Source organism: Ovis canadensis, chromosome 11, assembly GCF_042477335.2.
Source record: "Ovis canadensis isolate MfBH-ARS-UI-01 breed Bighorn chromosome 11, ARS-UI_OviCan_v2, whole genome shotgun sequence".
NCBI lineage: Eukaryota > Metazoa > Chordata > Mammalia > Artiodactyla > Bovidae > Ovis > Ovis canadensis.
Window position 1 is genome coordinate 21,889,590 of NC_091255.1, and position 12,331 is coordinate 21,901,920.

The window sequence follows — 12,331 nt, forward strand, 5'->3', positions numbered from 1 at the left end:
ATGTATTCACCTGAAGTGAATGAGTCACTCAGACCAAAAAACAAAAAAAAAGCTAGCAGAGAAAAACACTTGAAATACTAGGAGAAACTATGTCCGCAGTTTAACTGAATTTGTCCCACAATGAGCCCAACATGCCAGAGAGATGGATTTGAAGCTGCCGCCGAGTCTGCCTGACTCTCGCTGAGAAAGCAGGGAGTACCGGCAGTATGTCAGTCAGCCACGTTTATCAGGCGCCTATGACATGGAAGGCACTGGTCAAGGCACGGGAAAAACAGGAAGGGACAAAGCAGGCAAACATTTCTGGCGTTACACTACTTATCTTCTAGTAGGAGATACAGAAAAAAAAATAAGTAAGTTACATGTACGATGTTAATAGGAATAATGTTTGAAGGGAAAAAAGTAAAATAGAGGAAGGAGACAGGACAGCTGGGAGGCTCGGCCTTCCAGAAGAACAGCCAGGGAGGGCTTTGCTGAAAATGTCATTTGAGCCAACACCTGAAGTGCTGTGGAAGTGAGACATGGGGGTATCTGGCGGAAAAGCACTCCAGGCAGAAGGAACCACGAGCATGAAGGTGCCGAGTGTGCCCTGCAGGCTCAAGACAGAGCGAGGAGGCCGGAGGAGCCTCGGTGAGGGACGCGGCGGGAGCACACGGGGACGGGGCCACTGGAGGCCCGCCTGGGAGGGACTTGACGGCAACTGCAGGGTTTCTGGGCCTCACGTGAGTTAGCTGGGAAGCCTTTAAGGGTTTTAATCACAGGCAAGTCTGGGGTCACGATCTGATTTACATTTAACTGGATCATTCCACTCTCTTTCCTTTCCGTTTTCATTTATTTTCGGTCATGCTGGGTCTTCACTGGCACGCTGGCTATTCTCCCGCTGCGGCAAGCAGGGGCTACTCTTCAGTTACGTGCATGGTCTTCTCACTGCACGGCTTCTCTTGTTGTGAGCAGGGGCTCTGGGGCATGCGGGCTGCAGAAGTTGCAGCTCCCGGGCTCTAGAGCACAGGCGCAATAGTCATGGTGCGTGGGCTAAGCTGCTCTGCCGCATGTGGGATCCTCCCCGACCAGGGACTGAGCCTGCGTCTCCTGCACTGGCAGGCAGATTCTTTACCACCGATCCACCAGGGAAGCCCTCCACTTTCTGCTGAGAGTGGACTTTGGGTAGGGGGTGGCGGGGGGCAAGGCCAGAAGCAGGGAGGTCCATGACGGGGACCTGGACCACGGGGCAGCAGCAGAAGCAGTCAGAGGCGGTTGTGTTCTGGGTATATTTTGAAGGTCGGGACGCACACGTGATTCACTGACAGAGAGGATGTGGGGTGTGAGAAAGACAGGTCAAGCATAACTCTAAGATCTTAAACGGAAGAACAGAGGTATCATTTATTGAGCCAGAGAAGACTGCAGGAAGAACACATGCAAAGAAGGCGACTAGAAGCTGCCCATGAGGCAGGTGTGCAGGCAGAGGTTGAGTCCGGACAGATGAATCTGCTCAGGGGTAGGCCACCAATTTAGAAGTTTACCAGTTTATGGACGGAATTTGAATCTTGAGCACTGGGTGACATGACCAAGGGTAGGTGAATACAGAAAAGAGGAGAGATCCAGGCACTGAGCCCTGAAACACTTTTTTTCTTTCTACCTCACCTTCTGTAAAAGCTATCTTGCCAAAGCACCAGGTGAGGTGGCTCTGAGCCCCGATGGGGTTGAGGCTGGGAGATCCTGGACTTGGATCTGCTATAGCCTTTGTGACCTTGATATACATCTCCATTCACATTTTAAAAAATAATTTGAAAAATTTGAGATAAAATTCACATTAACATAAAACTAGCCATCATACAGTATACAATTCAATAGTTTCTAGTATATTGAGATATACTACAACCACCACCACTATCTAATTCTAGGATATTTCTATCATCCCAAAAGAAACACTGTATTTAATAGTGAAAGTGAAAGTCACTCAGTCATGTCCGACTCTTTCTGACCCCATGGAATTCTCCAGGCCAGAATACTGGAGTGGGTAGCCATTCCCATCTCCAGGGGATCTTCTCAACGCAGGGATCAAACCCAGGTCTGCCACACTGGAGGCACATTCTTTACCAGCTGAGCCACAAGGGAAGCCCAAGAATACTGCAGTGGGTAGCCTACCCCTTCTCCAGCGGATCTTCCCAACCCAGGAATTGAACCAGGGTCTCCGGCATTGCAAGCAGATTCTTTACCAGCTGAGCTGCCAGGGAAGCCCAAGTACTTAAGAGTGGTCATCAACAATTCTCATATACTTTTGAAATGAATTTTACTGAAGCATAATTTACAGGCAACAAAATCCATCAGTTTTAAGTGTCGTAGTTTGATGAATTCTGACAAATGTATACACTTGTGCATATCTGCCATTATAATCAAAATAAAGAGTATTTCCACCATCCCTTGACACTCTTAGAGATGTAAAAGGCAGCAAAGGAAACTGAGAAAGAGTGGTTAGAAGGGTAAAAAGGAGATTATGGGGTCCTGGAAACTAAGAGAAGAAAGCATTTCAAGGATGAAGGCCTAACCAACTGTGTGGAATGCTGCTGAAACGTCACATAAGTGAGATTCACAACAGAGTTTAATAGGGAATCAATGGCAACCTTGACATAAGCAGCTCCAGTGGAACGGTGTGGGTGCAGGAGAAATAGAGATGGGTTCCAGAGGGCATGGGAGGGAGAAGGCTATCTGGAAACAGCAAGAACAGAAACTCTTTTTAAGAAGTCTTGCTGTGGCGTTCCTCTGGTGGCTCAGTAGTTAAGAAATCCACCTGCCAATGCAGGACACACCAGTTTGATCCCTGATCCAGGAAGATGCCACGTGATGAGCGGGACAAGTAAGCCGGCGAGCCACAACTACTGAGTCCACACGCTGCAACTACTGAACTCCATGTACCCTAGAGCACGTGCTCTGCAACAAGAGAAGCCATCACAATGAGAAGGCCTTGCACGGTAACTGGGGAGTAGCCCCCACTTGCCACAACTAGAGAAAGCTAGAACGCAGGAGAGCACAGCCAAATGACAAATAAATCTTGAAAAGAAGTCTTGTTATCAGTTCAGTTCAGTTCAGTTCAGTTGCTCAGTTGTGTCCGACTCTCTGTGACCCCATGAATCACAGCACGCCAGGCCTCCCTGTCCATCACTAACTCCCAGAGTTCACCCAAACTCATGTCCATCGAGTCGGTGATGCTGTCGTCCCCTTCTCCTGCCACCAATCCCTCCCAGCATCAGAGTCTTTTCCAATGAGTCAATTCTTCACATGAGGTGGCCAAAGTATTGGAGTTTCAGCTTTAGCATCAGTCCTTCCAATGAACACCCAGGACGGATCTCCTTTAGAATGGACTGGTTGGATCTCCTTGTAGTCCAAGGGACTCACAAGAGTCTTCAACACCACAGTTCAAAAGCATCAATTGTTTGGTGCTCAGCTTTCTTCATAGTCCAACTCTCACATCGATATATGAGTTTCAGCTTTAGCATCAGTCCTTCCAATGAACACCCAGGACGCATCTCCTTTAGAATGGACTGGCTGGATCTCCTTGCAGTCCAAGGGACTCACAAGAGTCTTCAACACCACAGTTCAAAAGCATCAATTGTTCGGTGCTCAGCTTTCTTCACAGTCCAACTCTCACATCCATATATGACCACTGGAAAAACCACAGCCTTGACTAGACGGACCTTTGTTGCCAAAGTAATGTCTCTGCTTTTGAATACACTATCTAGGTTGGTCATAACTTTCCTTCCAAGGAGTAAGCATCTTTTAATTTCATGGCTGCAGTCACCATCTGCAGTGATTTTGGAGCCCCAAAAAGAAAAGTCTGACACTGTTTCCACTGTTTCCCCATCTATTTCCCATGAAGTGATGGGACCAGATGCCGTGATCTTAGTCTTCTGAATGTTGAGTTTTAAGCCAACTTTTTCACTCTCCTCTTTCACTTTCATCAAGAGGCTCTTTAGTTCCTCTTCACTTTCTGCCATAAGGGTGGTGTCATCTGCTTATCTGAGGTTATTGATATTTCTCCAAGCAATCTTGATTCCAGCTTTTGCTTCTTCCAGCCCAGCGTCCCTCATGACGTATTCTGCATATAAGTTAAATAAGCAGGGTGACAATATACAGCCTTGATGTACTCCTTTTCCTATTTGGAACCAGTCTGTTGTTCCATGTCCAGTTCTAACTGTTGCTTCCTGACCTGCATACAGATTTCTCAAGAGGCAGGTCAGGTGGTCTGGTATTCCCATCTCTTAAAGAATTCTCCACAGTTTATTGTGATCCACACAGTCAAAGGCTTTGGCATAGTCAAGAAACCAGAAATAGATGTTTTTTCTGGAACTCTCTTGCTTTTTCCATGATCCAGCGGATGTTGGCCATTTGATCTCTGGCTCCTCTGCCTTTTCTAAAACCAGCTTGAACATCAGGGAGTTCACCGTTCACATGTTGCTGAAGCCTGGCTTGGAGAATTTTGAGCATTGCTTTTAGTAAAAGCATGTGAGATGAGTGCAATTGTGTGGTAGTTTGAGCATTCTTTGGCATTGCCTTTCTTTGGGATTGGAATGAAAACTGACCTTTTCCAGTCCTGTGGCCACTGCTGAGTTTTCCAAATTTGTTGGCATATCGAATGCAGCACTTTCACAGCATCATCTTCCAGGATTTGAGAGAGTTCAACTGGAATTCCATCACCTCCACTAGCTTTGTTCATAGTGATGCTTTCTAAGGCCCACTTGACTTCATATTCCAGGATGTCTGGCTCTAGATGAGTGATCACACCATCCTGATTATCTGGTTAATGAAGATCTTTTTTGTACAGTTCTTCTGTGTGTTCTTGCCACCTCTTCTTAGTTTCTTCTGTTTCTGTTAGGTCCACACCATTTCTGTCCTTTATCAAGCCCATCTTTGCATGAAATGTTCCCTTGATATCTCTAATTTTCTTGAAGAGATCTCTAGTCTTTCCCATTCTGTTGTTTCCCTCTATTTCTTTGCATGGATTGCTGAAGAAGGCTTTCTTATCTCTTCTTGCTATTCTTTGGAACTCTGCATTCAGATGCTTATATCTTTCCTTTTATCCTTCGCTTTTCGCCTCTCTTCTTTTCACAGCTATTTGTAAGGCCTCCTCAGACAGCCGTTTTGCTTTTTTGCCTTTATTTTCCTTGGGGATGGTCTTGATTGCTGTCTCCTGTACAATGTCACGAACCTCATTCCATAGTTCATCAGGCACTCTATCAATCAGACCTAGTCCCTTAAATCTATTTCTCCCTTCTGCTGTATAATCATAAGGAATTTGATTTAGGTCATTCCTGAATGGTCTAGTGGTTTTCCCTACTTTCTTCAATTTAAGTCTGAATTTGGCAATAAGGAGTTCATGATAAACGGAAGGAAAAAACGGGGTAGGGTTGGTGACTCGAGGGGTCACTATCTATGTGCTAAAGACACAAACATGTGTCTTCTTCTAATAGAGAGGGACAACATGACGATGCAAGAAAAAAGGGGGAGAAGCTTTGATCTACATCCTTAAGCTGGCAAGAGGGGAAAGGACCAAACATAGTGGGATTGGCCTTAGACAGGGGGAGGGACTCTTCATCAAAGTCTCTCTCCAGGGTCTGTGGCACAAGGGAAAGAGAAACCATTAGCCATGTAAAAAGAAAGAAGAGTTTTCGGAGGACAGGCAGGTTTCAAGTAGAGCAAGAAGGTTGGAGAACAATCAGAGAAGCTGAGGATCTGAGAGATTGTGCTGATAACTGACCACATGTCTTAGAAGACAAGGTGGAATAATTTAATAACAAAGTCAGTAATAATAATTTTCTGGCTTAACATGTCTCACATTAAATGCATATCTACTATTCCCATCTAGTGCAGCCCAAGAAATGATGTTCTATTTCCAAGCTGGAGGAAAGACCAGGTGAACATATTAAGAGAGAATTTATTTACAGTGCAGTTGCTAACTTTAGAACTTAAAACCTCTACTTCTCTCCCACATTTGTCCACACGCACACACACATACACATATCTGTAAAGTAATCGGAAGTATTATCTTCTCTTAATCTGTACCTTGTAAGGATCCTCAGGATCTACCCAGGCCACATGGAACATATGACGAATTTCCTCTGCCAGTCCAATTCTTGCTCCACTATTGGCTGCTACATAGATGCGTGGGATGCCCTCTGCCCTGGCAAGCTCAGAAGCTCTGAGAAACAGCAAATCCTCCTGGGGTCCAAAGGACCCGATTCGGTAAGTGATGTCATTGCCAATAACAATGATATCTCGGCCATCTGGATATTCTGGACTTTTAAGGGTCATTTTCCAAGCTACCATGCCAATCTGCAAAGACATAAACAGACAAACAAATCAATACAAGCTTCTTACATGCAGAATTTTGTTCCAGGCTCCTTGAAGATATCAGACTGAATGCAGACACAACCTTTGTGTAAAGATGTGCAATGCTAAAGAGCCAAGCTCCCTGTGGGAAACGAGAGCAAATATTGTGGCATACTTTTCTAAGATCATGTTGAGAACAGCTGGTTTACTATGTATATATTTCACAGCTGTCTCAATTTCTTCTTTGGGTTTGCTCAAAGAAGATGGAAACACCAAAGTCTAAATGCACTCAGCATATGTATGGAAGAATACTGTGGCTGTGGGAATTAAACCCAGGATTCTCTAACTTATTTTATTTTCTTACCTTATTTTGTGAGATTCTTTCCAAAGAAACCTTTAACATGTAGGAAAGCAGGAAGAGGACTACCTCTCATGACTGTACAACTTTTACAATCCTGGGCCCTTTTATTGTCCTCTAGTATTTGATACGGAGAAGTCAATGGCACCCCACTCCAGTACTCTTGCCTGGAAAATCCCATGGACGGAGGAGCCTGGTAGGCTGCAGTCCATGGGGTCACTGAGAGTTGGACAAGACTCAGTGACTTCACTTTCACTTTTTCACTTTCATGCATTGGAGAAGGAAATGGCAACCCACTCCAGTGTTCTTGCCTGGAGAATCCCAGGGATGGGGGAGCCTGGTGGGCTGCCGTCTATGGGGTCGCACAGAGTCGGACACGACTGAAGCGACTTAGCAGCAGCAGCAGCAGTATTTGATAGGGCTACCCCTGCAGCTCAGTGGTAAAGAATCTGCCTGCAATACAGGAGATATGGGTTTGATCCCTAGGTTGGGAAGATCCCCTGGAGAAGGAAATGGCAATCCACTCCAGTATTCTTGCAGGAGAAATCCCACGGACAGAGTAGCCTGGAGGGCTATAGTCCCTGGGGTCGCAAAACAACTCATACATGACTTAGCGACTAAACAAGAAGTATTTGATAGGAATAATGGCAACATTCTTTACTGTCTTGCTTCAGGTATCGTCTATTTCTGCAGGAACTGCTGTATCTCAGCATTGCCTCCTCTGAGCACCTCTTGCTTTCTCCCAACACCAGAACACCAAAGGATGCAAGAATCCAAGTAACCAACCTCTTGCTGCACTAATATATGTAAATCTCTGCTCAGTGCTCAGTAGCATCTGTCCAGCCACACAAGTAAATGATACTGACCTAACAGGTGGGGGTGACATGTCTCTTCCCAAACCCTCACAGCCCTCTCCTCTTGTAATCCCCTTCCATATGAGAACTAGCCAGTCCTTCTACTTGTTTATTTGCTAGCTCCGTTTCTTTTCTATTCACTCACACCTCAGTTACGGCTGCAGTTTTGCACATCTGCCTGTCTGCTTCCCGATACCTAGATAAGTAATGTTTTTCATTCTTTTCTCTGCTCCCCACCCCCAAATCTTTCTGTCTATCCTGCTTCCCACCCCCACCACTTGCCCCCAAACACAAAGCCTACCAGTGAGCAATCCTGGTCCTGCCTAATGGGGCCCAGCCACATTCGCAGCCTTGGGCCCTCATCCCTGGGCTGCTGCGTATCACCTCATCGGGGAGCCGGCCATCAAGAAGGGCCATTAACAGATGTAAATAGCGGCATCCCTGGAAAGCCACATGCATCACCCAGACTCAACCGGGCCAGTGATCATAAGCTCTTGAGTACACATTCTTCAATCCAATTGCACATCTGCTGTAATCAGGTCGGTGGAAGCTTTCCACACAGCGATTGGTGATTCTCAGCATTAAGAAATATATATACGAAACACCCACAGATGAATATAAGCTATTTAATATATACCACTGGCCAAATACAAATCAAAATGGATAAAAATCCAATCACCTTCGGAAGTAAGGCAGGATTACACTATCTGCTCATTAAAGAGAGAAGAGGAAGAAGAAACAAGATCATCTGAAAAAATAGCACAGAGAAACTCCAGATATCAGGTTAATTTTGGTCTTTTTTTTTTTTTAAGAAATTGATCAATATAATGCCTGTGTGGGGAAAAATATTTTCAGTTCAGTTCACTCGCTCAGTCATGTCCGACTCTTTGCGACCCCATGAATTGCAGCATGCCAAGCCTCATTGTCCATCACCAATTCCCGGAGTTCACTCAAACTCATGTCCATCGAATCAGTGATGCCATCCAGCCACGTCATCCTCTGTCGTCCCCTTCTCCTCCTGCCCCCAGTCCCTCCCAGCATCAGAGTCTTTAAGTAGATATTATTATAATAAGTACATATTGAGATGAATATATTATAATTTATTTTTGCTTACTACTCTTTTAAATTTACACTTTTTGCTTTCTTTTCCTTACCAGGTTTCTATTTTATTATTACATATTTTAATGAAAATACTTATATATAAACACTGTTAGTTACTTCAGATTACTGTCTCAAGATTGGTTTTTAAATGGTGGATTGAAACGCTTGAATCTTCATAATATATATTACCAAATTGAAAGATTCTATGTTAAACAATAATCAGTAAGAAAATTCACTATTAAATATCAAACATTCACATAATTTGTTTAGTCATTTGATCATAGGTATTTTTTAACAAATTACAAAGAAAAAATTTATAAGTGGCTCATAAAGTCTACATTTTAAGTCTTAGCTAATTTGCTTTTCAGTTTTTAGTTATCACATTTTTTAAATGCATCAGTTCAGCTCAGTCACTCAGTTATGTCCGACTCTTTGCAACCCCATGAATCGCAGCACGCTAGGCCTCCCTGTCCATCACCAACTCCCGAAGTTCACTCAGACTCATGTCCATCGAGTCAGTGATGCCGTCCAGCCATAAAAATATTTTAACTGCCTTCTAATGTGGCCCTCTAAACCCAACACTTCTTTTGCTTTTCAGGAAGGAAAAGCTATTCCCTGTGAACACATTTGTAATTGGGAAGGTTGGGTTTCACACCAAATTTTATGATATATTAACCTTTGCTACCTAGGCCAGAGCCACTTAGATACAAGCCTGGAAGAATCTACTCGCGCGTTTGCATTCTAATGTAAACACTGTGTCCAAGTGGCACTGGGCAAGCAAATAACACTCTTATCTTTTGCTACTACCTGGGGACTCTGTGTCACTTAGGCAGTCAGTTCAGCAATTGGCCAGGTCATTATGCTTACAATATTGACTTCTAATTAGGTGTCAATACAGCCGCACCAAGAACACCCTACTCTTTATCAATGTCTTTTCAAAGTGTGTTCCTCATCGACTGTCCCCCTCCCCACTCAAAAAGTACCAGTACAGGACAGAGAGTGTTGTCTGAGTCTCAGCACAGTGAGATTCCTTTTTGATTTAGTTTTGAATAAGCACAATGGATAAGTATGTAAGGAAGCATCTATTGCTCAATTTTTTAAATTTAAATTGTATTTAAATTTAAATAGATTTTTATATACTTAAAATATTTAAATATATATTTATATAAATATATATACAATATTTATATATATTTAAATTTAAATTCTATTAGATTTTACTGCTAACCAAATGATGGGATACATAATGCTGAATGTAGGACTGGGGAATCAAACAAACCTGGATCCACATCTAAGCCCTGCCATTTATTAACTGTGTGACCCTGGGGAAATTGACTTAACTTCACTGAGCTTCAAAGTCCCCATGTACAAAATTAATATTAGCTATGGGTTTGATGAACAACTATTAGAAGCAGTAATCTATAATATTAACTTTACCATATGAAGTTTGCCTTTGTCTTTCCTCTCAACCTATCCAAATTTTACCCATTCTATAAAGCTCACTCAAATTCCATTTCCTCAGAAAGCTTTCCCTAGTCTGAAGGGACTCCTCTCTTCCCGATCTCCTCCTAAGAAACTCCATGTAGAGAATTCACTTGATAATTGTCCACATATGGAAAAACCTCATGTAGAGAATTCACTTGATAATTATCCACATATGGATTAGCACTGCTTTTAGTCTGTCAGCTTGAATCGTCATATCATCTGCTCCATCACACAGCAGGACTCCTACACATTCCATAATATGGAAGTAATAAATATTGGCTGGTTCCATAGTCATTTTATTTTTAAAATGATAGCTGGAAAATACTCAACACCAAGAGCCTAGAACATCATCCACAATTTATCTCTAGGGATCGTAGAATAACAGTACTAAAATATGATTAAAATATTTTATTTTTTTAAAATAATAAGAATAATAGCTACCATCATTTGAACACTTATGTTTATGATACTATAAAAAGTGAAGGTGAAGTCGCTCAGTCATGGCCGACTCTTTGGGACCCCATGGACTGTAGCCTATGACGCTCCTCCATCCATGGGATTTCCCAGGCAAGAGTACTGGAGTGGTTTGCCATTTCCTTCCCTAGAGGATCTTCCCAACCCAGGGGTCAAACCCGGGTCTCCCACATTGTAGGCAGACGCTTTACCGTCTCAGCCACCAGGGAAGTCATATGATACTATAAATGTTAACAAATACTGATAATAGTTAATAGATTAAACCATAAAGTCTGTCTTGGTTCAGTTGTATAGCCTTGGACAAGTTGTAGAGCTTTGGACAAGTCACATAACCTTGTGTAGCCTCAATTTTTCTAATTATAAAGTGGGGACAGCAGTATCCTTCTGGAGGGATTGTTGAGAGGAACATCACATTAAATTAGTACCGAGCCTGGCATATAAAAATCCTCAAATAGTAGCTATTATCATTATTAACTTAAAAAAACCATTATGATTGCCATAAGAAAACCAAGGCACAGAGGAATGAAGTAACTTGTCCTGATACCTAGAATGAATTACTTACTCTTCAAGGTATGAGTCACAATTACCTTTACTAGAGAAATTAAGGAACTATATTCCAGACGAGTGCCACTGCACTTAGCTGAATCAATACAGAAAGATAAACATCAATTGTGACACAAACATAAACATCACTGAGAACTAAATGCAATGTATGGATTGGATCCTGGATCAGAAAAGGACGTTAAAAAAAAAAAAAAAAACTGGTGAAACCCCAAACAAAGTCGATATCTTATTTAATAGTACTGTACAAATGTTAATTTCTTAGTTTTTAAAATTATACCATGGTTACATAAGAGGTTAATGTTAGGGGAAGCTGGGTAAAAATGGGAGCTCTATGATTTTTATAACATTTCTGTAAATCTAACATTAAGATAAAAAGTGGAAAAAATAAATGTCATGATAAAAACTTTTCTCGAGGGAATATATTGATTAGTGGGGTCACTGCTAGTGACCCCTTATAAAACTATGAATAGTATTTTAAAATACCCACGATGTAATGATAAATTTTAAGAAGACAGCAAGGAGATCAAACCAGTCAATCCTAAAGGAAATCAACCCTGAATATTCACTGAAAGGACTGATGCTGAAGCTGAAGCTCCAATACTTTGGCCACCTGATGCAAAGAGCCAACTCACTGGAAAAGACCTTGATGCAGGGAAAGACTGAGGGCAGGAGGAGAAGGGTACGGCAGAGGATGAGTTTGGATAGCATCATCAACTCAATGGACTTGAGTTTGGGCAAACTCTGGGAGACAGTAAAGGACAGGGAAGCCTGGCGTGCTGCAGTCCCTGGGATCTCAAAGAATCAGACATGACTGAATGCCTGAACAACAACAAAGGATAACAAGATTGCATGTATATTCTAATAACTGAGAGGAACAACGAGGCAGTGGTTAAGAACACGGATGCAGAAACCAGCTGCAATGAATCTGAATCTAATGGAATCTGACTCTGACAGAATAAAAATTCAGCCCGTTTTCTAGCCACATAACCTCAGGTAAGATATTAATCTCTATATGCCTGAATTTCCTCATCAGTAAAATGGGGTAATAACAACCTAGTCTGCTGTGAAGACAAAAACATGTTAAATCTTAGAATCTTCCACCTGGCATACAGTAAGTACACAGCGTTACAGCACAAAGACACATACATACACACACACTCTCTCTCTCTGAAAG

General features: G+C 42.6%; 1 protein-coding gene across 4 annotated transcripts in view; it reads right to left on the bottom strand.

The window, feature by feature from the left end:
• The window catches only part of ACACA (acetyl-CoA carboxylase alpha), a 244,316-nt gene that overhangs the window by 67,715 nt on the left and 164,270 nt on the right, over positions 1-12,331 (bottom strand). For all 4 annotated transcript variants that reach the window (XM_069602731.1, XM_069602732.1, XM_069602734.1 and 1 more), the window contains one exon: positions 6,055-6,324. In XM_069602731.1, the coding sequence (XP_069458832.1) occupies positions 6,055-6,324 (270 nt within the window). The remainder of the gene's footprint in view (positions 1-6,054; positions 6,325-12,331) is intronic.